We start from the raw sequence: 26653 nt of genomic DNA, 5'->3' as shown, positions 1-26653 counted from the left end.
CCACCACCACCTCAATGTGAGACCAGACAGCTGAAACAAAACAAAAGCAGTGCTTTTATCAGCTTCCACACAGCTGCTGCTCTGTGAGGAAGATCCTGTCTGCCTGCATCTGGACAGATCAGATGTTGTCTCCAAAGCTCTGAAAGTAGATGAGCCTCAAAAAGGAGGAGCCTGACGGCTTTTACTGCTGTGGAGCAGAGGTGCCAGCATCCCTGTGGTTTGGCGGCTGGCGTAGGCCTCCACTTTCTCATCGTGACCCTCTTCAGATGTTTGCAGCTCAAACTGCTTCAGTTTCAACACAAACTCCCTGACCGCTCCAGAGGCACAGATGCTGCATGTCCGTCAGTCTGACTCCTGCAGAGAAACAAAGCGCTCTTTGTGCTGGATCTGGACTGGTTTTCTCCTCCACAGCCAGCTTCTCCACATGAGAGGCTGAAGCATTAGTGAAGAAGGAAGTCCAACAGCCCTCCCCGTCCTCCAAAACCACAAGCTCCTGATAATCTGGGTCAGCTTGGTGTTTAAGGATTACGGTGTCATGAAATGGTTTTTCGTCCACAGGATGTTGGAAAACCTGCAGGAGAGTTCTTGTTTGAGTTCTACATCACAGTGGTCCACAGAGCGAGACGTTCATCCATCAAAGTATCTAAACAGTCTGAGGTTATCCTCATCACAACCAGACGGATCATTCCAGGCATTTTGCCAACAACATTTCTAGACTCTACCAGATCTACCTGTCTTTGCAGTACAGACTCTGATAATGACGAAGCTTGTGATTATTATTATTTGTTTTAGTGAGGGGGTTTGCTACTGCACTCTAGTGTAGCCTGAACCCCTGCTGGGTTCTTGGAGTTTACATGCTGTCCTTGTGCATGTTCAGGTTTTCTCTGAACACTTTGGCTTCTTCCCACAGTCCAAAATTATCCATCATTACTCTAAATCAGGTGTGTCAGAATCCAGACCTCGAGGACCCAACATGTTTTCCAACCAACCTGCCATTGAAGCTTCTTATTGGCTAAACACACCTGATCCAGGTGATCAGCTGTAAAAACCAGCTGAAGGCCGGCCCTCCAGGACTGGAGTTTGACACTCCCGCTCTAAAGTGTCTCTAGGTGTGTGATTGTGTGTCCTGGTACAGACTGGCGACTTGTCCAGGGTGGACCCTGCCTTCACCCAACAGTAGCTGTAGACCCCGAAAGGGATACAGGTTTAGAAAATGGATGGATGGATAAATCAGAAAGTGTGGAGTGGCTGAAAGGAAATTGAATACTTCTGAATATAGCTGAACAGTTATATGAATGCTAAATAAAATGCTGCAAATGTCTTATTACATGTTGACAATCAAGTTGGTTTAAAAAATGAAATGCACAGAAACTTGATGAAGAGATGATTGGGACATCTACTAATATAATGTGATAGTTATAATGTGCAGATTGAAAAGAAATAGGGTGCAGAAGAAGAACAAGATCTACCCGAGACTCTTGCTGTCCTTCTACCGGTGCAGCATAGAATCCCTCCTGGCCTACTGCACCTCAGAAGAAAGTCCTCCAAAGGGTCGTGGAATCAGCCCAGAAGACCATCGGCCAACAGCTGGGAATCTGCACGCACACATGCACACACACGCATACACACAGATCTGCAATGTTGGAATTCCACCATGTCCCAAACGTCCCATCGCTCAGGGGCGAGTTTCCTGTAGGCCAGTCAGAATGCATTGTGGGAATCTTTCCTGAGGAGGGAGTTTCAGTGCTGATGTGACCCTTCAGGACAGAAGTGAGACCATGTTCTGCTCTCCTGTCTGCCCTTGTTTGTGGCTTCACAGCTCATCTTTGTTCATTTCTGGTTTTAAATCAGTCATTTCGGTTTGGTTCTTGCACCCTGAAGCCTGCAGGGAAACCACAGGGGCTCTTCCACGTTTGGGTTCCTCTTAAAACTTTCTCAGCATGTTTGCAGGCCAACGATTAAAAGTCAAACACAGCCGGCTCTCTAAGCGCCGCCTCGTACCCTCAGACCCGTGGAACTTGGAACGGACTCAGCGTGAGTCTCATTACGCTGAGTACCGAGGTGTTTACACAGCACAAACACTCGCTCTCCGCCTCCATCACTCATCTCTGTGCCTCTGGGTTAGTTTCACTGTGGAGCTCAGGATGAGATGGATCTACAGATCCTTCGTCTACTTTCTTATAACAACAGAATTATAACGCAGGAGTCAATTATCATGAAGCTCATGTGAAGGCACTGAAAGAAGGAATCAGCTTGAAAAATTACAAAAACCAAAACATTCTGTCAGCAGATGTTCAACATCTCAAGTAAATAAAAAACTGTTATGGTTTTAGCACAACTTCCTATACCAGCTTTTATTTTACCCCAGGACTTCCTGTTAGAGTTCTACTCGTTGACTAAATAAGAGAACTGGACTGAGTGAATGTGATGTCACCCATAGAAAATGATTTACTTCTGGCTCCAAAGAAACGTTCATTCGCCAACGTTTCGTGATACTCAAGTTACCATGTTGTACACAGAAACCGTCTGCTTGGCTCGAGTTGGTCCAAGTCAACGTTTCTATGGCAACCCTTCTAGCCAATCAGGAGTACATTTACCACTTAGGGGCATGGGAGAACCGGGCAATCAAACGTTTCAAACATTCCATGTGAGACCAAACACTTTTAACCCTTGTGCTATCTTAGATGACCCCCCCCCCCCCTTCCATTGACATTTTCTCCCTACCATGACAAAGGTGGATAAAGGTGGAAAGATTTCATGTAATCCATGGACACCAGTGAAGATCACAAATCATTGAAGAAAAAAGGTTCAGAGCACTGTCTAGTGGGTCTAGATGACCCAACTCCCAATGATAAAGTGCCTAGGATAGCACAAGGGTTACTGAGGCATCTGATTGGTCCGTCTATAGCTGGAATAACTTACAATCAAGATAAAATATGAAAAAAGTAGGACGTGCATTATGAACAAATTAGGAATATGGGTGTGGTTAACAAAAGGAAATCCAAACCTCATCCTCAGGCAACCAGAACATGAAATGGTTGCTAAGGAGATAAAACTTGCAGAAAGGCTGGAATTTGGGAAAAAAGTGTCTCTTTTGTCTTTATGAATTGGTCATATGGAGCTCTGCCAGGGTGGCAGAGGGGCAGAGAGTGTGTGTGTGTGGGGGGGGGGGCTTAGCCAATGAGGGCATGTCGATAGGGGGTGGCGAGTAGCACCTGTAAGCCATTTAACAAAGTTTAAATTCATCCCATGGCTTTCACCTGCATCTCCCTGACTACTTCAGACAGCCCTGTCTTCATGCTCTGACTGCTCTGTACGGGGATAATAAAGGTTTGGATCCATGAACACAAGAAGGCAGGGACTGGAGTGCAATAATACAAACTTTTTTTAATAACTTAACTAAACACTTCACTGGCATTGAACAGGAAACAACATGAAGAGTAGACACAAATAAATAAACCAATATGTGGAGGCTTTAGAAAGGGTTACTTTGCCACTGGAATATTGGAACAACATGCAACAAAAACAGCTTTGCTGTGAAAACCTTCAACCTTTCTTTATCGTTAACTGGAATAAACTGCAGTCTGAAAAAGACTAAAGGAGAAATGCTGAAGCTGCAGCAGAACAGAAATTCCTCATTTGCAGGAACAAGTCCAAACTCGCGTCTTTGTTTCTGAACTCTGTGTGTTGGTGTCTCAGGTTTCAGTCAGACACCTCATGACCTTCATGATCAGCTCCTCCTTCCTCAGTTTGGCACTGACAGGAACCTCTCTCTGTTTCAACCACCGCAGCAGAGCTGCAGAGCTCAGCTGGGAGAGCTGGAGGCAGAGAGGGAGCAAACAGTGAGAAGACAGAATAAGACTGTTCTAACTGCTGAAGGTGAATAAATCAAAGGTTTAACAAAGTGGACAACCTGCAGCCAGAAACCTGCTGGACCGTTCATCAGCACAGCAGCAACTATGCACACCATCCATCACACTAACACACTGCTACACGAAGAGAGAGGACACACAAGTTCTCCAACAGACCCTCGTTTGGTTAAAGGTTCAGGTGTTTAAGTTTCTGTCTATAGGTCCACTGTTGCATCTTTCCATATTTCTTCTCTGGTGTCTTTCACTACTTCCACTTCTTTTTTTCTGCCTGACACAAACGCAGGATTTCCCGTGAAGTTGGCGTAAATGGCGTATACTAACACAGTGCTTTTCTACCTCCAAGGCCCAAAGCGCTTTACAATCACAGACCCATTCACCCAGTCACACACACGAATTCACACACTGCCGAACACAGGCGCCCACCTGCCCCCAGAGGCAAGGTAGGGTTCAGTGTCAAGGACGCATCGACTCATTGGCATGCAAGGCGGGAATCGAACCTGCAATATTACGATCTTGGGTCGACCGACCTACTGCTGCACCATGTCAGCGCACTTCCTGCCTTTGTAGTTTGTGATGTCATAAAAGATCCAACGTGGAAGAGTGGAGGAAACACATCATCTCTGAATTGATGCAAGTCTCCAGTTTCACACTAGATCTTCCTAAAATTCCCCACACTGTGATCAAATCCCGTCAACATGCATGTCTGTCAGTGATTCCAACTGCCTTTGAAATACAGAAACAATACAGGTGGAAAAGGGGAACATTTTTGACAAATGTGGACTGCAGAGCTGTTTTCTTTCATTTCTGAGTCATTTTTTCAGTTTTTCCCAGACTGTCAGGACCTCCAAGCCTACCCTGCAGACTGAAACTGATTCAGAAATGTATATGCTGTATACATACTGTATCCTCTACTCTCTTTATGTCAGATTACATTGACCTGGTGGCTTTGTCGGGTACCGGGGCCAGGGCGGTTAGGTTGTCTTCACTTCCCGGTTGGGGCTTTTATTTTGTTAAGTTCCTGTTCTGTGTTCCATTGTGCTTTTGTTAACTTGACTTCATTCATCACCAGCACCTGTCTACTCACCTGTTTTCAATCGCTGTTGTGTATATAAACCTTGTTTGGTTCCTCACTTGTCACCGGATCGTTCTCTTTGTTACTGTCACTTTGTGTACGAGTCTCAGAGCCTTCCCTCTGGATTAAAGTCATTGTTTTCTTGAGCTTCTGCCGTCCTGCATCTTGTGTCCACGTATTCATCCCTGACAGGCTTCATGGTAAAAAAGTATGTTTTTCTAGTGCTTCTGATCAGCTCTGTATCTTAGAATTATAATTAAAATAAGAAAAAGAGCAGGCAGACATAGCTGATAGCAAGGAGAAAGGAGATCCGTGTTGGTGAGCGCAAACATGTAACCTCTATTCTTGTTTATTGTAACAACTCCACTTAATGCGAGATAATGCAACCATTGACTGTATAAGAGAACTGGACCGGTGACTCCTGCCCTGTGGTGCTTCATCGGATGCCTCAATAAAAGCAGGATGTCTTGCACTTGACTGACAGATCTCGTGTAGCCGGCTTTAAAGTGGCAGGGGTGTGGACTTTCAACAGGTTCACTCCTGATTGGTGAGACTGGTTCCCATAGATGTGTTGACTAAGAGCGACTCAGATCAATCACTGCTTGCTGACGCCGTCTGCTTCCAACAGGGCGGCATCAGTATAACGAGAATATGGTGACTGACTTGACTTCCTATGGTTAAAGCCAGACGTATACCATTTTCTATGCCTGACATCACACTCACTCAGTCCAGTTTTATTATACAGTCAATGGTTGACATATATAATGATGATGTCAGTGAAAGCTTTGGAGTAAAATGCATGTTTGCATTTTGCCTGTTAGTTTATTAAAACAGTTACACACCTATTAAACACACAACGCAGTAATTATGAAACTGGTGTTTCAGACAAGAACAGGAATTTATAAAGACTAAACCAGAAAGAAAGTTTGAACAGGGCACATGTTTTCATTATTGGTGGTTCTTTTTCTGGGTAAATTGTAGGTTTCCTTCCTATGAGACGATCTCCCAGAGGCATTCTTGGTGCAGTTGGTACAAACTCACACCAGCTGCATTTGAGTGAAAGCCCTAAGTTTTTAGCAGGACGACTGTAGTTTAACAATCAAAATGGATTAGATAGATTCTGGTTCTCATTATGGCTGCAGCTCTCTATAGAATCACACGATGTGACGTCTTTATTTATACACCAGTGGGGTTTCCTTTTTTAAAGCGCTCCCTGCCTGAAGGTGGGGCAGATAGGTCAGGGTTTTTTCTCCTCACCTGGTTGCTGCTAGCCATCTTCTCCACCTCCACATGTTGGAGTGCAGCTCCGTTTTTCTTCTGCTTGGCTCTCTGAAACAGCAGGTCACATCTTTATGTTCAAACTGTTCTCCAAAACTCAGAGGAGCTGAACTCACCTTCCTGCTGCAGCAGTCGGCTGCCTCTGACACTTGTTTTTTCTGCTGAGATTCATATTTAGCATCAGGGTCTCCTCCAGAGCTGACCTCCTGCTGGATCTTGATGATCGCTCGGGGTTTGGTCTCTGTCGCTGGGGGGCAGATGGTCATGGGTTTGACCCTGGATATGGGGGTCAGGCTGGATGTGTGTGTGACGTTGGACTGAGACGGTTGAAGAGCTGCAGTAATGTCGTGCAGTTTGGGACGACGGCGGAAGCATGGGACCATTGGGGGGGGACGTGGAGGGGGAGGGAGTGATGCTGCCAAAAGGGGGGTCTTCCGAGCAAAGGTGGGGAGTGTCACCCTCGCCTTTTCCTCCGTGCCTCCACTCTGCTGTTTCTTCAGCTTCTGGACCTTCAGCAGAGCCACGTTGACGTGACGTGTCGGGTCCTTGTTCCTGAAGATGGGCAGTAGTTTGGGGGGAGAGCTGAAGTGACTCTGAGGAGGGGGGGTTGGGAGCACCAAGGGGCAGGAGGAAGAGAGGGATGAAGGAGGCTGGAACACTTGTAGAGAAGAAGAAGAGACAGAGATGGACACATTTGTTCCAGGGAGCGAGGAAATAGAAGCAGAAGCGCGGGAGGCAGAGGAGATCCCAGATGAAGGCCAGACTTCAGCTCCAGCTCTGAATCCACTTCGGTTCTGAGCTGGGTCCGGTTGGGAAGCAGAGATCCGGGCCGACAGCTGCAGGGCCGGACCCGATGAGGGGAGCTCAGTCAGCACTGGCCTGATGAAGAAGGAGGTGGTGAGGTTGATCTGCTCGCTGGTCTGCACCTGAGAAACCACAGCGGCGTCAGATGATAAATCCAAGACGTGAACGCGTTCTTGCACCTCATTTGGATGGAACGCGTTCGTTTAGACAGATGCAGTTGTTGCATCATTTAGAAAGAGATTTTTGCAGAGCAGAAATCAATTTGGCTCAGATTATTTCAGTTTATTCGCGAGGAGCAAGTTCTCAGCAAAGATGATCTCAACACAAAAAGTAAAAGGCATCAACATCGAGTCTTAATAGATATGAGTTTCATATCCCGGTTCAGTCCAGATCATTCCAATGACAGTAGATTGTCATTGGAATGGACAGGTTGCCAGTCTGTCGCAGGACCACAATCACACACCTATACACACTCACATTCACACCTAGGGGCAATTTAGGGTAAACAATGAACCAATGAAGCATGTTTTGGGACTTGTAGTTGTTGTGTAAAATCTACAATCAGCAGGCCACAGTCTTCTGCTCTGCTCCATTCTGATCATCCACTGTCAGACAAATAGATCCATGAACGACTTTGTTGTCCTCGTCTGGGCTGAAATTTGGATCAGAACTCTACGACTGGATAGCTGTGATAATGCTCACCATTTTTCTTGCACTGTTAATGTTAGGTTGGGCTGTAAGCTAGCGGAAGAGAATGTAAACAAAGGGATGATGGGAATTGAGCGCAAGCTCACTCCGCAGCCACAACTCAGGCGGCAGTAATTTGCTGCTATGCAGAAAATATGTCCTAGAAAATGACACAGGTTTATTGATTTTGGCAAAAAACTTTACAATCATAGTTTAAAGACGACTGGGAAAACTGAAAATAAATCAAAAGATGATCGCAGTGGAACTTTAAACACCTCAAGTCTTATTTGTCTCTCTGTCACCCCCCACTGTGGGCTGTTTGGCTGTGACACATTTAGTTGGTCTAATGGTCTACGGTGCTTGTGGAGTGGTAGTGGTGAATTGATATGATTGTCTTCTCTTGTCATGTTAAGTTCGGGAAGGCAGCATTTTTTGTTTTTGGAAGGTCATTTGTTCATTTGACATTTTAGCTAGCTCGGTTTCGATAATTGTTTTGGCCATGGTCCACTTGCTTCCCTGTTTTGTGTTAACTTTAAATCTGGGACAATACCGTATTTTCACGACCATAAAGCGCACTTAAAACTTTAACATTTTCTCCAAACTGTAGGGGGCGCCCTATGAGGCGGTGCACCTAATGTGTAGTTGTGGGACTTCCGTAGAGGAGTAGAAGACAGCATGAAAACAAACTCAGTTTTTCTCCCGCTGCTTTTTTCCACAATAAGTGTGTACGTGTGTGCTGAAATGCGTGTGTGCTGAGTTCCTGCGTGCCGTGCTCCCCCGTTTGCAAGAGGAGGGGGAGACACTCAGCCAAGTGAGTGTGTGAGCGTGCATTCAGTTTGTGTTACTCAGTTAGGGAGAACGTTCATTAAAAAACAAGGTTTTCTTTCAAAAAACTAGAGACTGGTTCTTTTATTAACCTGCTCTGGAGGCTCTGAGGGTCCGAACGGGGAAGTGAACCCCCGAGAGAAGATCTGCTGTCGGCCGTGGAGAGGATCTCCAGAAACATCACCGCAAGAAAGCGTCAACTCTAGTATGCATGTTTTGCCGGTATGTGTTAACGTGCCCGGGCCTTAACACCCGGTGCGCCTTTTGTATGTGTCAAAAACCGGAAAATTACCCATAACTGAGACCGCGCCCTTTAACCCAGTGCGCCCTATTGTCGTGAAAATACGGTAAATGTTTTTTATTCTCGAGAAAAACTTTGTAATTATTCTATTTTGGTGGTTTGAGGGATTTGGATTTGATTTTTTATAACTGATATGGGAGAGGGAAACTCCTTCTAAATGGAAGTTTAAGAGTAAACCTCCAGCAGAACCAGAATCAGGGAGGCATCTGAAGTGACTGTTGGGACGCAGAAGACAAGAGAGACACAACCGGAACTTCTTTCCATAATCCCAACAGATGTTTCCACCTTGATGAGCTGAAGAACGAGGCAGCTGAATGAATGACTGTCTGTCTTTAACTCTAACCTGATGCATTTTTACTGCATCAGTTCCATAAAACCTTATTCCACAATCTGATCTGTCCAGAGTTCCGTGTTCTGCTAGTTGTCCAAGATCTTGTAATGACAGCAGAGATGGAGGATTGCTGAAGGAGCAGATCTTTCAGGTCATCCAGACTTTGTCATCTTGGAATAGAAGGAAAGGTAAGGTGGAGTAACCTGGTCATCCAGCAGACCTCATGTCTGTTTGAACCAAAATCCTATTTTTTTTTTAATCTTTGAGGGACTCAAATATTTAGACCAAGTTTGTCTCCTTTCATATTTGTCCTCTCACTGTTAAACCCAGACATGAGCTCCTTTTGTTGTTTTTTATGATAACATAAGAACCCATGAAGTGATTTTTAGCCATTCAGGATTATTTCTCCTAAAAGAAGATGTTCTTCTTCTTAATAATCCATGAATTTAGTCACATGTTCATGTTTTCTTTGCTTGAAGCCACTAATATTTAAAATAAATGAAGAGTATTTGTTTCTCTTGACCCAAAAGCAGTCCATGTACTGTTCATCTACTCCAGAACTCAGTGTTTGTGTGACGTAGAACAAATGCAGCAACAAAACCAAGCGGAGTAAAAAAGCACATTCAAACTTTATGAAGCCTGAGTATAGATTTCCAAAGCTGATGCTCCACCTGTGTAAAGATGATCCACGCGATCGTGAACCGTAACTTTACATGAAGAAGTGGTTCCAGCGGGAAAACATCATTATCTTCCCCGTTAGCTTAGTCAAGTCATGGCGGGGATGTTTAGGATTGGACAGGCAGATTGATGCGTCCTTTGCTGAGTCATCATTTTCCCTATTGAAGTCTCCACTGAATGTATTCAGATTTGGAGAAAGATGCAGAGAACAGAGGCTGAATTGGCTCAGAAAGTCTCCATGAACTCACAGGAGCCTTCAGATCAGCTTTGAAGCTGCTTCTTGCAAAGAAATGAGTTCATCTGAACTCCATAAATATTTCAGCTCCACTCCGTGGGCCCTGAGCTCGTCGGCTCAGAGGTTTCTTCATCTGCAGGTGAGGAACAACTTTAATCTTACCTGCAGATTTTCGAGGAGCTCCTCGGGGAGCTCATAAAAAAGGTTTTAAACGGGCCGCGGTGCTCTGCCTGGAGATGACCGCTCTGCAACATCCTTTCATCCAGGAGTTCTTTGAGTGATCGTCCAGAGAAAAAAAACGATGTTTTCTTCCTTCATGTGTTAGATCTCAGAAAAGTCTTTGACCTGATAAAAGACGCTGCAGTGCCGACTGAAAGATGGACATTTCCCAACATGAAGGAAGGGAACAAAAGACTGGAACGAGGGATGTGGATAAAAAGAACAAGAGTTCAAACTGACAGATTCTGGAGGAAAATAAGGAAGAGGATTTAAAAAAAATAGAGCAAGTGATTGAACTTTGTGTGGTTCTGAATGTGTGTGTTTGTGTATATGTCAGTGTTTGTGCATGTAGAGGTGAGTGTGTATGCGTGTGTACATGTGTGTGTGCGTTCACCTGCATGGAGGCAGCCGTGCTCAGGTTCACGGTGTGATAGCAGGGTTTTCCGCTCAGCTGTGCAGCAAAGCCGCACACACTGCGCAGTCTGCTCCTGACGTCGGACATGAAAGAGCACAGCACCCCCTGCAGGTCGACTCGAGGAAAACGCTGCACGGGCTGCAGCCGGATGCAGCTCAGAGGGTATCTGTTCTGGAGGTCAAAGACCATGAACCCATGAATTCTGCTTCAGGAGCCTGGAGAGGGTGTTTCCTTCCTTAGCTATCGGGAAACTGTCAGAAAATAAGGCGAGTAGTCCTCCTCAGAACATCCTGAATAACAAAAAAACATTTTAATCTAAAAATGGCTAATCCAGATCCAGATACTGCCGTGCACTCACACTTTCACACAGGAAACTGGATCCACAGATGTAAAAGATGGATCAATAAGCTACATGGCCTTTGTTTGGCCTTACAAGTTGTATCTTCCCATCAGTTTTTCTGGATTATTAAATCTACATTAGAAAAGCCGTGTTTGCTGTGTCTATTTTACTGCCTTCCTGAGTTGAAGGAAATTGTGTGTTGTTTCTGTTGGTCTAATGGCTCCTAAAGACAGTTCCTGACTGTCGCTGAGGATACGTGAAGAGGCGCTCTCCCACCGGTCTGAAGTAGACGCTACAGTACACCACCTCGTCCTCCCCCAGCTCCGGGAGCCTGTATCCATACTGAAGCACAAGCAGTTTGAGGATGAACATTTCCTAAAAACACATCCGTTTTTCATGCAGCATCAGAATATTGCAGTAAAGACTGAAACAGAAAATCCAAGAAAAATGAAACCAGCAGGAAATCTGCAGGAACTTATTCAGGTTTCAGATCCAGTTCAGTCATGCAGCAGGTGTTGCCATGGAAACCTAAGGATTTTTTGTTGTTTTGGAACTTCGCTGAAAGGTGGCTGAGTGCGTACCAGGCGGTTCCAGTGGTTCTGCAGGTCCCTGTAGGTCCAGAACGGCCCGTCTGCAGGCAGCTGGCGGCTGATGCTCACGATCTGACCTTTCTTCATGCTGGAAAAACAACAGACTGCAGTTTCTGGAGAGGAAAACATCAAACCCAGCAGCTGCAGCTCCCCCTGCTGCTCAAAGGCAGAATTACGCAACCTATCTTTCACTGCAGCAAAAAAAAAAAATCCTCTCATGACATTTAAAAGAGTACAAAATAAAAACATTTAACCAGCTGTGAGATAACCAACTAACTGATTACTCACTCAAGTCCTGCAGTGAGGCTGACTGTGCAGGTTTTCTGTTAAGGCCAGTATAAAAAAAGAGTCAGTCTAAATGAAAACATTTTCTTTTTTATTTCATTCTTAGGCTTGTTTACCATTTAAAAAAAAAGTAATTAAAAACTAGAGCACCGTCCTGTTTTCTCACGTTATGTGTCTTTATAAACAAAGGCAGAGCCTCCTGCCCCGCCTTCTTCATGGCTGTCAGGCTTCATGGCTACCGTAAAGGTGACAAAGTGTCTGCAGTCTGGAAAAGACTGGAAAATCTATATAATATTCTGAGAAGATTCTGTGCCAGAGAGCACAGGTGAAGCCTCGCATGCAGCTCGAGAACGGTCCGCTGCAGAACAATCAACAAGCACCCCCAACACACGTGTGCGCTCCTTCCTCTTACACACGCAGCGCGCTGACACACATACACATAGTCATTCTAAAGCTCTGTGCCGCACACGCTGTAAGGAAAGTGCAGCTCAGACAAACTTTGGTTGGATTTAAGGTCTTTCTGGACTAATCCTTCGAGTGCAGCAGTGAAGTCTGATGAGGTCATCAGCTGTGGTTTGGTTCGGTCATTCCTGGCCGTAATATTTGTCAACACCATGGTGACACTCGAGGTGCCGTCTGTTAGTCCAGCAGACGTAGCCTTCATACCTGGGCAGCACGTGACACCAGATGGGTCCCCCAATGGAGGCGGAGTCGAGCACGGCGTTGGGGTCACTGCAGAACCGGCTGAGCACCAGCAGGGGCAGACCCAAGTCCTGCAGCTGAGACAGGAGCCACTGATGTCAGGACCTTTACTGAGAACGTCAACCTGAACTTCAGTGCCGTAGCATCAGGCTGCTTACTGTGGGTGGAGGCAGTCGCACAGCGTTGGCCTCCAGGCTCATGCACAGCTGGCCCTCCCTGCTGCTGAGCTCCATGCCTTCAAAACAAACACAGTGAGCTCTGTGCCTGCTCCACTGAACCTCCTTAGGAGAGGAGAAGACAGAGGAACTCACTGACGGCGTTGAGTCGGCCTCCCTCAGTCAGGAAGTCTTTTCCTGAGAACAAACGGGAAAAGGAGCAGGAACTTACAGAAACCCATTGGAGGTGTGGGGGCATGGGTTCATCTGCTGACCTTCTGGCCCACTTTGTTCTGGTTTTAGGAGGTTAAAACCGTTAAGCAGAAGATCATACTGCTTTCTCCTCTGATCTCTGACAGCTTCAAAGACCAAAATGCCGCGCTGCAGTTTCCCAGCCTTTTAGGAAATGCAGTTTTTGTGCTTCACTTTCACTAAAACGAATCCCAAAATAAACAGCTAAACAAAATCTGCTTCACCTTTCAGAGTCAGCATGAGCTGCTGTTTCTGTTTTCAGATCTGGAGTTGGACTTTGACTTCAGTCTAAAGTCCAGATTTGTTCATCTTACTAATGTTTCCAGTTTTACCTCCAATAGCATTGAAATCCAGCCCCACAAACCAAAAGTTAGTCCAGACTTTCCTGAACAAATGTGAAATCTGGATGTTTCTAAGTGAATCCGACCCCCTGTGTGTTATTTACATGCATGTTAGTGACCCTTTAGAAATAGAAACTCTAAAAAACTATATGTACAGTTTCCGTTACGAGCTCGTTCCACTTGATATAAAACAGAACATGAAGCTCAATTTTCACTTGTGATAAGGAAACAAATCTGCCAGAGAACAAGTGAAAAGTTTCTATCCTCTTTAGGTCACTATGTCTCAGAGAGACCCTGTCTTATATGAGGTTAGCAGCTTATTTCAGGAGGAATTTGACCTATATTTGGTTACAGTTACAGTAAAAACACTGAGCTGTTTGAACTTGAGGTTCAATCTGCTTCTTTAATCGTGAAATGGTTTTTACTTTACTGAGACGGACACACACTGAATCATACACTAACACACTCACAGCTGATTTGGCAGAAGGTGAAGGCTTCAGCAGAGGTTGCAACACTCAGATTGTCAGAAACACAAACGCAGCACAACCTTGACATTGATCAATCACACACACGTTGTTGTGCAGTTGTGATTACAGGCTGGACTTTGCGTTGATGCTGACACTCCTTTATAGTCACTCACACTGTGTGTTGTGTGAGTGTGTTGCATTTGTTTATCTGCAGACTGCACCTCCTGTGCAGACTTCAGCAGAAATCCCATTTCAGCTTCATGTCCAAACTGTGACGTCACTGACAGACAGCAGCTGACTTTACCTCCAGAATTCTTCAATCCAAACACATCTGTGCACTTTTCAAAATCTACAAATGATGACATAGCTCTGTGTCGTCCTCAGTGATTAGGAGAATCTGATCTGTTTCCATTTCAGAGGATTTTCTCCGGCTGTAAACACAACCTAGCTTAAAATTTAACAGGTGCTGTTTGCTTTGGACACGGCGACTGGTGGAGTTCTGGGAGAAGGTGGGCAGAAACGTGGGCCCGGTACGCACCGCAGACGAGGTGGAGGCCAGCTTTGTTCCAGCGGGGAGACAGTCTGCTGATCAGAGAGTAGGACAGGCAGCACTGGAGGTCACCCGCTAGCACACTCTGAGGACGACCCAGCTGAAAACAACAAGAATTTAACATGAACTGAAAAACATACACAGAGTTCTGCACACACAATTCCAAAAGGTTGACTATTAAAGAAACACTGTCTGCATGGAATTTAAACATGATTTAACATTTCTCAGATGTTGCAGAGCGGTCACATTTACGTTATTTCTTTTCTGTTGCAACTCAAACGTTGAACCAATCATCTGAAAATCTTTACGTTTTCCTTAGAAACAAACACCCTAATTTTTCTGGAACTGAATTTTTTTTTAAGTGTAGCTTTAGCCACAACACACATCTGTTAAAGAAATGCAACGATTTTACTAAACCAGCAACACGACTTTGTGAAGGATTAACCAAGGTGGTGTGGCATGAAGCCAGCAGAGGGCGCTGCGAGCTCCAGCAGTCCACTTTGTAGCTATGCTAAAGTACTTTAGCCTCGAGCTAACAGAGATGAGGTGAGAATTCTAGTTTTGGGCTGAATGTGCTGCAGTGTTGTTAGAAGGTCTTGACTCTGACAAACTTGGTCCTGCTGGGATCCAGAACTCGTTTCCGCTGATAATCCTCCGATTTCCCAAAACAAAGAACTGGCAAAGGTTCAAACTCAAAGCATCCTCAATGGAAACTGCGTCTTTGGGTTCACCTGGACTTGAAAAATGAGGGCTTCTAAGGCAACATGCTGTGAAGTATCTCCTTCAACAGTGAACCCTTGGTGGAGGAGTGATGAAGCTGCTTCTAAATGAGGAAGTGCAGCAGGTGCACATAAGGAAGGTTCTCAAGTGGTGGACTTTGCTGAAGTCCTCATGCACGAGGAGCATTCAGGAAGCGGAATAATGACCGCAGCAAAGCTCAGCTGGAGGATGACAGTTACTGCTTTAGCAGCTGAACCGCTGTGAATCATTTATGTGTTTGTGCTGCTCCCCCCATCCCACCTGCAGATGGTTCCTCTGTGCAAACGCCTGGAGGATCCCTCTGTGGAAAAACTGCACCTGCACAAAGACAAAGACATTTAGGTTAAAGTGTTTAAGGATGCTGCAGGTGCATGAAGAAAACATTTCTGATTCTATCAATTCTCCACCTATAGAGGACACCAGGTAAGAGGAGGAGCTGAAAAATACTGGGACTCCTCCTAATTTAGTCACACAGAAGAGTCTCTACAGATAAAGTAAACCTGTTCTTAAAGTTGCAGATTTGACTGAAAGGAGAAATGCTTCAGTTAAACCTGTGGGTTTAATTTCATTTAAAGTTCACCTGTTAGTAAAGGTACAATCAAAACAGTATTTAAATGTTAGTTAGTGATTCAATCACAAAGAAAACAAAAACGATCAAAATGTACTATCACACCGTGGGAGATGTGAAGAACGGTCATGAAGAGGAGGAATATTCAGGGTGGGGGCCACATCTTCAAAGGCCTCCTATCAAGGACAGAGTCCTGGACAAGATGCATGGGGGAGTTAAACTGATGAAAGCATGAAAAGGCTCTGAGCTGTTTGGACCAAAGCAGGATCATTTCCTTCATTAAACTTCCAAATTAGCTCAAGTCACAGATTCTTTCTGAGAAAGTTGTGTTTGGCTTGTTTGTGTAACCCTGTTGTCAGTGCTGCAGTGGTTTACTGTGTAAATATGCAGTCAGAGGGAAAGCTTCAGCCTTGGGCAGTGTGACAGGGCTGAGGATCTGTGGAGGTGCAGACTGGAACGGCCTTGTTCTGCTGCCTTTAGCTCAAAGGGAAAGATCAGGAACAGGAGGTGAGCGGCTGCTCCTGCACTCTGCTGTTCTGACCGATGCAGCGTTTAAACGTGCAGCAGGTTGTCCTCTCTCTCTTTTTGGTGCAGCCCTAAACACTCAGGAGCTGTTTCTCCTCTGTCAGAAGGAGGTGAGAAGATGAAGGCTGTTCAGTCTGAAGGCAAGCAAGTAAAACTGGTTCAAAATCCTCTCAGCGTTTGATCAAACTGATCCGATTTCATTCCCTGTTGTGTTTGTTAAACCCACTGAAAGATCTGCTGTCAAGGAGTCCGACTCTGAGCTTCTCATTTACAACATCAGTTGTGTTTTCTCCTGCGTGCCTCTCAGATGTGTGTTTGCGTCCGACACCTCCAGAGCACTGACACGCATCCGTTATTCCTGACATGCATTCCAAACATTCCCAGTGCAGCCTCACACGCACCGGAAGGTTGTTCCTGCCACGCCTGCACTGGAACACAATCTGCTGCTCCCCTGACCTCACGTCCCCTCCACACCAACAACAGAAACCCTCAGTTTCAGCTCACACTCTGCAGGCCTCAGGCAGCATGTTCATAGCAACCAAGTCCTGCAAACACTGAAGCCCAGAAAAATGTATGACGTTACACCAAGACTTCAGGATCAAACTGAAGGTTTCCAGACTGAAGAGGGGCTTTGGTTGAACCACAGCAGCAAAGCTGCAGCAGAAATGCAAGACGGATCAGTCTTATCAGTCAAGTGTGATTGCAATCAGCTGAGTGCGTGAGAGTGACCCGTCTGCATAAACATGTGTGCGTGAGAAGCTGCTGTTGTTTATGGCAGCTTGCTCATGATTTATGGCATGTTTGTCTGAGGCTCTCTGTTCACTTGCAGGTGAACTCTGGTGCGGTTCACTTCAGTGTGAATTAGGCCTGCACGATTAACCGCAAATTTTGCATACCGCAAAAGGAGGCAAAAATGGCGCTAAGTCGCCTCCTAATAAGGTTACATAAATGCTAAACTATCTCTTTGTAGTTTTAAGTAACATTTCAAATAAAGCCCTTTATGCATTCAACCAATGGTATGGAGATCTTCGTGTCATTGCCCAATCAACTGGAGCCCCCTAATGTTAGATACCCGCCTTCTACATAGAGCGGGAGAATAAAAAATAAATAAATAAATAAGAACTCCATACTTTTTTCATCCGACATGTGACCAAACAAGACTTGCAATGGCTGAGAGCAATATCTCGGAGGACGTGCTCGTGGCGGAAAAAAAAAGCACGTTTGTTATTTGGAGGTACTTTGGTTTCAGGACGGGCGACGTTCTCCAAACACAGGTACTATGCATAACATGCCGAACACCTGTGGCAACCACCCGGGGAAACACCAGCAATCTCCACCATCACCTTCAATACAACCACGAAGATCTGTTTAAAGAGTTCATGACATCTAGGGAGAGCAAAACACCTGCTAAGTCAGAGAAAAAGAAGAGCTCGGCAGGCCAACAGACGTCTGTATTTCAGAGTTTTGCGAGTGGAGCTCCTTATGAAAAAACTTCAAAGCGGCACAAAGAAATAACAGAGGCCATTTCACATTTTTTGGCAAAGGACATGATGCCAATAAACACAGTGAGCCGACAGGGCTTTGTCAATCTGATGGACAAAATGGACCGGAGATATCAAATCCCGTCACGAAATTACTTTTCACAAGTCGCCATTCCACAAATGTATGAGACGTGCCACAAGACCGTTACGTCTGAATTGAGCCAAGCCGGATTTTTTGCAAGTACCACAGACCTGTGGTCAAGCTGCACGATTGAACCCTATTTGAGTTTTACGGCGCATTTTCTCACTGCGGACTTTGAATTAAAAACGCGTTGTCTGGAGACCATGTATTTCCCGGAGTCGCATACGAGTGAAAACATAGCGCACACATTACTAGACGTGCTGGCAAGCTGGGAACTTGAAGTAGAGCGACAGGTGTGCATCACCACGGACAACGGTCCCAACGTCGTTAGAGCCACGGAGCTGAACAAGTGGGTCAGGCTTCAGTGTTTTGGACACAGGCTGCACCTTGCAATTGGTGAGTTTATTTAAGATAGATCTTTATGAAAAAAATATGTAAATTATTATCAAACTATTTTGAATAGCTCCAAGATGTTAATATGACAGTATAATTCGAGAACATGCAAGTCATGATTTAATTATTCACTTGTAATGACTTGTAATTCATTTTTTAAATTATTATACATTTCAAGTGTTTTTTTTACAAACAGGTTTAATAATTAGTTATTTTTTTGTGCGTCTTCCTCTTCTTCAAGAACGTTCCATCAAAGATGATGCCCGCATCGCTCGAGCCATTGGCCTTTGCAAAAAGCTAGTTGGACATTTTTGTCACAGCTGGAAAGCCAAGACTGCTCTGAAAAAAGCACAGAAGGATCACAACCTCCCTGAGCACACACTCGTCACTGAATGTCCAACAAGGTGGGGTAGCAGGCAGAAGATGATTGAGAGAGTCCTGGAGCAGCAGCCGGCCATTTCTGATGTTCTCTCAGCAGGTGATGCTCTGTCAGGTGAGAGTTATGTTAGTGTTTCATATGTGAAGACAGTCCTCCACCTGATGAAGACATCAGTGCTCGCAGAGAAGGAAGCGGATGGTGATTTGACAAAATCAATCAAGAAAAAAATCCTTGACTACTTGATTACAAAATATGAAAATCCAGCTACCCAAGAACTTCTGGACATGGCGTGTTTCATGGATCCCAGATTCAAAGCCAACTATATCAGCACTGATCAAGTCTCGAACATCAAGACCAGGGTGCTGTCAGAAATGGAAGCAGTGGCACAAAAGGTTATTCATGCATGCATGTTTTTTTCCAGAGATGTTTCTTTTGTCCAAAATCTTTTTTTTTCTCTCATGTTTTGCTTTTGTTTTAGGAGAGAATCTCCACAGATGTAGAAGCCCAGACCAATGATCCACCCAGTGCTCCGCTGAAAAAGGCAAAAAAAGTCACTGGGGAGTTTCTTCAAGACAAGCCCACTCCCCAGTTCATCTGTTACGCAATTGTCACAAGCTGTAGAAGCTGAGCTAAATAGCTACATGCTGTCTGCACCCCTAGACAGTGAAGAAGACCCCTTAGCATGGTGGAAACGCCATCAAATTACATTCTCACATCTGAGCAAGCTTGCAAAGAAGTATCTCTGCATGCCTGCAAGCAGCTCACCTTCAGAGAGACTTTTCAGTACATCAGGAAACATAGTAACATGTCAGCGCACATGTTTGAAACCATCAAAAGTAAACATGCTGGTTTTCCTTTCAAAGAACTTGCCATAATGACACATACTGATGTTGTTCTTTATAGTCCATACAAGGTCACGTTTAAGTTGTGGGCCTCTATCTTTTTTCTTCATTGTTCATTTATGTTTTGGCCACAGCTATAGGTCTTACCTTTTTCTCCTTTTTGAAAAAGACTTGGATTTTAAGTTATGTTGACTTATTTAATAACACTTGCAGTAAAATAGAAAGGTAGGAAACACCAACCTATTTTATTCCTGGGCATCTATATATATTTTTTGTAATCATTCATCTTAGTTTTGGCAAGTTCTATGGTAAATATATTTTCTTCTTTTTGAATAAAACTTGCACGTTAATTTAAGTTGTGTTGAATTATTTGAATAAAACTCACACTGAAACCAAAATGTATTGATATTTTTGCTTTTCTATTTTTCCATTTATCGCAAGTCATACCGTCATCGCAGTTTCAAACACTGATATCGCATATCGCAGATTTTTCTAATATCGTGCAGGCCTAGTGTGAATGCAAATGGACAAACGAGAGAACAATGACCAGAAAGCGTAGGGCTGTATTCAGTATTATTATTTTTAGCCAAGGTGAAGGGTTTGCCTTTTTCTAATGGTTCTTACATGTCAAAGATTTTACATTTTCTTGCCATTTTATGCCAAAATTCAGACAAAAGACCATAAAACAAAAGCAGATGGCACATGTTTTCACAGACATTATAAGTAGATTTACATTCACATTTACATAAACCCATGAGTGGGCTGCACAGTGGCTCTGTGGTTAGCACCTTCACCTCACAGTGAAAGGACACTGGGTCAAATCCCAGCGGGGACATTTTCATGTGGAGCTTGAATGTTCTCCATGAGCATCCGTGGGTTTTCTCCACGCACCCCAAACTCCTCCTGCTGTCCAAATTATTCTAAATTGTGACTGTGAGCATATGGGGGTGTGATTGTGTTGCCCCTGAGAAAGCCTGGTGACCTCTCCAGGATGTACTCTGCCTTTACCCAACAGTAGCCATGTTAGGTTGTGGCAGCCCTGTGGCCCCAAAAGGGTTACAGTGGGTTAAGAAAAAGGATGGATGGATGGATGGATGGATGGATGGATGGATGGATGGATGGATGGATGGATGGATGGATGGATGGGATACCAACAAATATCCTTGCAATGGTTCATCTGTGTAACTTTATTGTCCACTAGATCAGTGTTTTTCCACCAGTGTGTTGCGGCACAGGGAGATGGTCAGGTGTGCCGTGGGAAATTGCCCTCATTAATTGTTTTAAAAACATTTTCCATCTCCAGGATATAAGATCTTTGTTCATTCAAACAGGCCCTGATAAAACCCCGAGTAGTTAGGAATATGAAAGATCGTGAAAACAGGTTTAAATTAAAGACATTTTGATAAGAATGATGGTACCGCGATTTAGCCGTAGCTTCAGACGTTTTCTGAAAAGTCCCGCCCCTTTAACTGTCTCCACCAATTACTCTTGGAGGCCTGTCCACACACACACTGAAATGTTATAAACACACCTGTTGGCTGCAAAAATGTCCACATGTCAACATGTACACAATACAGATAGTGTTCACACATGAATACTTGTGCCTTCAAACCAACTAGTTTGAAATATTTCATTAAATCATGCAAAGTGTTTGTGCAAAGGTGAGCTAACACCTGTAATCAGGTGAGTGTTTATGTTCTTCTAAAATGGATGATGGAATGTGAAAAGAAGGAGGGAGGGTTTCCAGCCATCGCCACACCAAAACCCCCGCCACAGCAGTAGCTGCAGCCAGAACCCCCCAACGCCACTCGGCAGCAGGCAAAGAACAACCATCCCCGGGCGATCACATCCGCCACCCAGGCCAGGGCCAGTAGGACCGCCCCGAGGACCCCAGAGCCAGAGAGCAGGGAGGCATGGGGGGAAATAGAGCGCCGCCCCAGCCCAACCAGGAGAGCAGCCCCCCCACCGCACTCGGAGGGCCCAACGCCGGGCCCCACCCAAGAAGAGTGCCCGCAGCCCCAGACGAGCACCTCATCACCACCCAGGAGTTCCCCGCCCCACCCCAGGTACGGGCCAGGACCCCCCAAAGGGAGACACACTCCGGGCTACAGGCAGCTACCCACCCGGCCCACGGTGGGTCCAGGAAGAAGTAAGGCAGGGGCCAGCCGCCCCCGCCCAGGAGGAGGGGACCCAGGAGAAAAGGGGGGCCCACAAGGGGTGTTGAAAACTTAACTTTAACTTAACTTTTATTACATCTTTTAGAAATAACAGCAGTGAAGCAGTTTGATAAAAAGCTTTCAGTCTGTCTATCCATGACTCAGTCTGACAGTCCTTATGTTTCAATCTCAAACTGTTTCAGTTTAAAAAAAATCAAACAGGTTTAGATAATGGAGGCTTAGACATCAACAGACATTCATAATGAACGTTTAAATCTGGTTTGAGTCTCAGCAGTAATTAAAGAAACAAAAACAATCAATGATCTCCCTGGTGGAAATCCTTTCATCTTCAGGTGGAGAACATTGTGAGTGTGTTTGAAACTTACAGCCACGACCACAGTGATGTCTGTGAAGGAGTCCAGCGAAGGACAGGCCAGCACGTCGTCAAACAGCAGCACCAGCTCCCTGTGAAGCAGCTCTCGCAGTCAGACCATGGTCTTCCTCCTCACAACAGCTCTGAATCTGCTCACACCTGCAGGTCTTCATCTGTTTGCTCCTCGGCTCGCCCTCCTCATCCTCGTGAAGCTTCATGGGGACACATGCCAGCTTGTTCAGGTCTGGAAGCTTGAGGAAAAACAGGGACTTGTACGGGCCTCCACTCATCCTGCAGACACACAGGAAACCACATCATCTTGATTTTGGCCACATCTCCACGTCTTTCAGGAAACCAAAGCGGTTTCTGAATTTCTTTGGAATTCCAGATTGGTGTAAAAAATGCTAAAAATTCCGTCTGGATTAATCAACCAACACATCAACAATTATCGGACACCAGCTGGCTCACGACAAACAACCAGAGAAAAATGAACGAAAAAAATGTCCTAAAAAGAACTGAAATGAACAAGGTCAAAAATAATATTAACATTAATAATAATAATTATTATTATAATGGATTGGATTTAGCTGGGTTTTTCCAGACTAGGGCTGGGAATCACTGGGTACCTCACGATACGATACGATTTGCGATACATTTCTCCGATAACGATACTATCACGGTATGGCGATAATGTGATAATTGATATATATCGTCTCTAACAACTCACGATATATCAAACTTTAAGAAAGAAGAACTTGAAAAACTGCTTTTTGGAAAATATTTCCCTATTTAGTTTTTAGTTTTTAAACACTATGATAATGAACAACTTGTGTCCTATTTGGTGTAATAAATAACAGACTTTTGTGTAACATTGATGAAATCAGTAATACTCTGTCTATGACAAACGATGACAATTTTCCTTTGGAAATATCTATAAAATTCAGTTTAAACAATGGTGAACATGAACAGCAGCCGTTATTTAGTACAAAATTGTTGTAAAAAAGGTAAAAAATTAATAAGTCAAGTAGCTGCCAGGCACATTGTTGTTAACTTTTGAAAAACAAACCCCTAGCCATTGCTTAATTTAAAAAAATAGCTTCAAATCAGATATTAATTCTGTGAACAAATTATAGTGTTTTTGTTCAAAATAAATGACACCATTTAGTGTAAATGTGGTGTAAACAAAAATAAAATTCTCCCAGAAAAATAAAATCAAGTAGCTAGGAACTTTCCTTTAAGTTATTTAAGACATAAAGTGCTTTCAAAATAAATGACCAGGGAGGCTTCTCCTCCACATCGAAAGGAGCCAGCTGAGGTGGCTCGGGCATCTAGTCCGGATGCCCCCTGGACGCCTCCCTGGAGAGGTGTTCCGGGCATGTCCCACTGGGCGGAGGCCCCGGGGAAGACCCAGGACACGCTGGAGAGACTACGTCTCTCGGCTGGCCTGGGAACGCCTCGGGGACCCCCAGAGGAGCTGGAGGAAGTGGCTGGGGTGAGGGAAGTCTGGGCATCTCTGCTCAGTCTGCTGCCCCCGCGACCCGGTCCTGGATAAGCGGAGGAAGATGGATGGATGGATGGATGGATGGAAAAAATACATGAAGAACTTAAAGTGCATCCAAAAGTAAACATCTTTGTGAACAAAACGTTTGGAGAAAAGCTGCATGTGATATATGTTTATATGTTCATGCTTTTCTTGAGAACCACAGGCTTTTTAGCATCAAGACGCCGCTCGTCTACGTCCCCTTTACATGCAGTTAGAATGAGGTTCCCCTCTAGGGAGTCTGGGTTCTCCCAAGGAGAATAAGGAGGTCAGGTCACCTAGGAGAACCATTGGGTGAATTGATAGAAAGAACTGGAGGAAGTATTTGAGACGGGGGGCCTGGACATCTTTTCAAGGCCAGGGGTCTGCAACCTGAGGCTCTGGAGGCTCTGGAGTCTGTGTCTTATTTATCCCTCCCCTGTAGCTCTTTGACTATAAAAAGAAAATGTTAATGATTTGGGTTTGTAGTGGGGGTGTCCCAATGGAATATTTTGCCCCCAATCCAATTCAGAGGAACTTGATTTGAAGTATTTGCTGATACAAAGTCTCAATCTGATACTTTCATAAAAAACAATTTTTAAATGAAAAAAATGTGATAAACAAGTTGGTCCATTTTTAATTTCACTAACCATTTTTTATCATTTAATAATTAAAGCAATTCTGTGAACTAAAATTGTGCTAAAAATAGTGCAACTAGAAAAACGAAATCACTATGAACTATCGCTAATAAAAATAGGTGATAAAAAGTCATATGAAAAAGTTTGTAAACAGTCACGCTTGTTACTTTAGAACTATAAATCTTTTTGGATGAATTATCTGGTCTTCATAAATAGAAGTGATTTTCTCGTCAAATCTTTGTTGCAGTAGGACAATAAGGTGATAATTAGTCATGTGAGAACGTTTGGAGACTGTAGCTTTAGTATTTTCAGAGCTAATGAACATTTTTGATTGTATGTGATTCATATCTCCATTAAAAATATTTAAAAATTACTTTCTTCCAAAATTACTAAACATGCATGCAACACTAAACACTGTAAGAAACAGCCACATTTTTCAAATCATAAACTATTATTGTTGTTTTAAATGTTTACTATTAATAGAATAATCAGAATATTTTGTGTCAGCAAACATCTCCAGAAAAAAAATATTTTAAACTACTTGAAACAAATCAAATTGCCTTTAACAAATCCTTATGTAACTTGTAATTAAGTGAATATTTTTTTAAACTATTACAACTTCCTTAACATTTACAAAAACCATCATCGTCTTCAAAAACAAATATTTAGTAACCAACAACAAAAGATCCTAAAGGGAAACCATCAAGCCACTGTTCATCATTGAGGCTCTTCGCCGTCCTCAGCATCAGGATCTACTCTGACTTGACGGTCAGTGAGGAGCCAAGCATTGTTCAGATGCCAGAGGCACGTTTTGCATCCTTCGTGATACCAGAGGTTGCATCATTTGCATTGGTGGAAGGAGTAGGAGAGAAACAAACATCCTGCTGTAAGGCTTTCCCAGACTTGCTGTGTTTCTTGCTCTGCAGATACGATTCGACTGCCTTGATCCCCATCGTGATGAGTTTAGATGTCTTATGGCAAACCGTGCATTTGGTGTATTAAAGCTTTCCACTAACCAGTTTTTAAACTACCACAAGTGATTCATATTTTCAAGTCACTTCTCCATGAATGCACACTTTTCCTCTCCAACAAATATGAGTTAATTAGGTAGCTGAGGTTAAATGATTTACCACAGGTCATTTCACATTAACAAGAAAAAATGTCAGACCAATTCATCAGAATTTAAGACAATTTAAGGCTTCTTAAGGTCTTATTGTAGTCAAACTCAAAGTAAGACCTTTTAAGGATCTGTACATACCCTGTGTCATATTAAAGGGACAAAAAGATAAAGGTGCATCCGTCATAATAATAGAAAATGTCATGTTTGACTCTCTTGCATTTTTAATTCAAGTAAATCTGCGACAGCAGGAGAATCTTATTTGATACAGGATGTATTTTATTTTTAAATGAACCTGTACGAAAAGTGAAAGGGATTAAAATGGTTACTTTATAAAATACAACACAGTTATAACTCACTTATAGTGTTGTTTCCCTTTCGGCTTTTCCCATCAGGGGTCACCACAGAGAACGAGTCGCACGGTAAACTTGGCAGTGTTTAACGCTGGATGACCTTCCTGACGCAACCCTCTCAAAGCAACTGGGCTTGGGACCGGCACAGAAGTAGAGAAGGGAACAGGGAGCAGCCCGGAGTCGAACCCTGGTTTCACGGACGGAAGGCGCCGCAAACCAGCACGAGCTAAACCGGCTCCACAGTGGGTTATAACTCACTTATAGTAAATATTTAAAAAGGTACATTTTTATCAATGAATGGCCAAATTGCCTCAAAAACAGAAATAAATCGAGTTTATTTGTCTTAACAGGGACTTTGCGGCTCCTGCCGGGTTTTGGTCTGTAGACCCTGGTTGGTCCAAATGGCCAGTTTAACATAAAAGGTTGCAAAACCCTGTTTAAGGCAAGAGAAGATGATTGAATGGATGGACATACATTTTGATGAATACAACCTGATACCTTCTCAGAATATCAGAAAATTATCAGTTTAGCTTTTTAAACCTAGTTTTAGTTTATCACTACATTATCATTAAGTCATAGTGGGTGCTAGCTGTCTAAATGTTTCACTTTTATTTTAGACTTTTAAAAAAAATTTATGACCTCACAATATTTATACAAGTTAGAATATTACAAAATGAATCTACATATCAATACATTAACAGAAACTCCTCATTTAAAGCCTAACTTACCTTTCTGTGTGTCTTCAACACTGAGCTAGCTTACAAAGTTAGCCGCTAGCCAGGAGCAACAACAAGCTAAATTAAAAAATAGACTAAACGTTTCAAGCTCACCATTTTTGTTGAATCAGTTCAATATAAGTAATGAAACACCAACCCTCAACTTTAAATTCTTTTCATGAAAAGCTCGTAACTTTTTGACAGAAAATGTGCCGTCTTCAAACACTTTTTCAGTCGTATTTCGGAAATATAACCATGGTAAGAGGTCTCACTCCCCCCCTTTTTGTAGGCCG

The 26653-nt window shown here is 43.8% G+C and overlaps 1 protein-coding gene across 3 annotated transcripts; it reads right to left on the bottom strand.

Moving 5' to 3' along the window:
* Positions 1 to 3367: 3367 nt before the first annotated feature.
* c20h18orf63 (chromosome 20 C18orf63 homolog) lies at positions 3368 to 26647 on the bottom strand. 3 transcript variants are annotated; one of them, XM_020712632.2, is made up of 15 exons: positions 26518 to 26647; positions 26373 to 26417; positions 22177 to 22308; positions 22031 to 22109; positions 15420 to 15476; positions 14388 to 14499; positions 12946 to 12987; positions 12793 to 12869; positions 12599 to 12711; positions 11639 to 11735; positions 11314 to 11399; positions 10697 to 10883; positions 6339 to 7148; positions 6202 to 6273; positions 3368 to 3818 (listed from the first exon to the last, which is right to left on the bottom strand). In XM_020712632.2, the coding sequence occupies exons 3-15, from the start codon at positions 22305 to 22307 to the stop codon at positions 3696 to 3698; spliced, it is 1986 nt and encodes a 661-aa protein (XP_020568291.1). In that variant the 5' UTR covers position 22308; positions 26373 to 26417; positions 26518 to 26647; the 3' UTR covers positions 3368 to 3695. The 3 variants fall into 3 exon arrangements, with proteins under 3 accessions (XP_020568291.1, XP_020568290.1, XP_011486944.1); XM_020712631.2 differs by lacking the exon at positions 26373 to 26417 and having other exon boundaries at positions 26475 to 26647; XM_011488642.3 differs by lacking the exon at positions 26373 to 26417.
* Positions 26648 to 26653: the final 6 nt, after the last annotated feature.

The sequence above is a fragment of the Oryzias latipes genome, chromosome 20 (genome assembly GCF_002234675.1).
Source record: "Oryzias latipes chromosome 20, ASM223467v1".
NCBI lineage: Eukaryota > Metazoa > Chordata > Actinopteri > Beloniformes > Adrianichthyidae > Oryzias > Oryzias latipes.
This window is presented reverse-complemented; position numbering and strand designations above follow the sequence as displayed.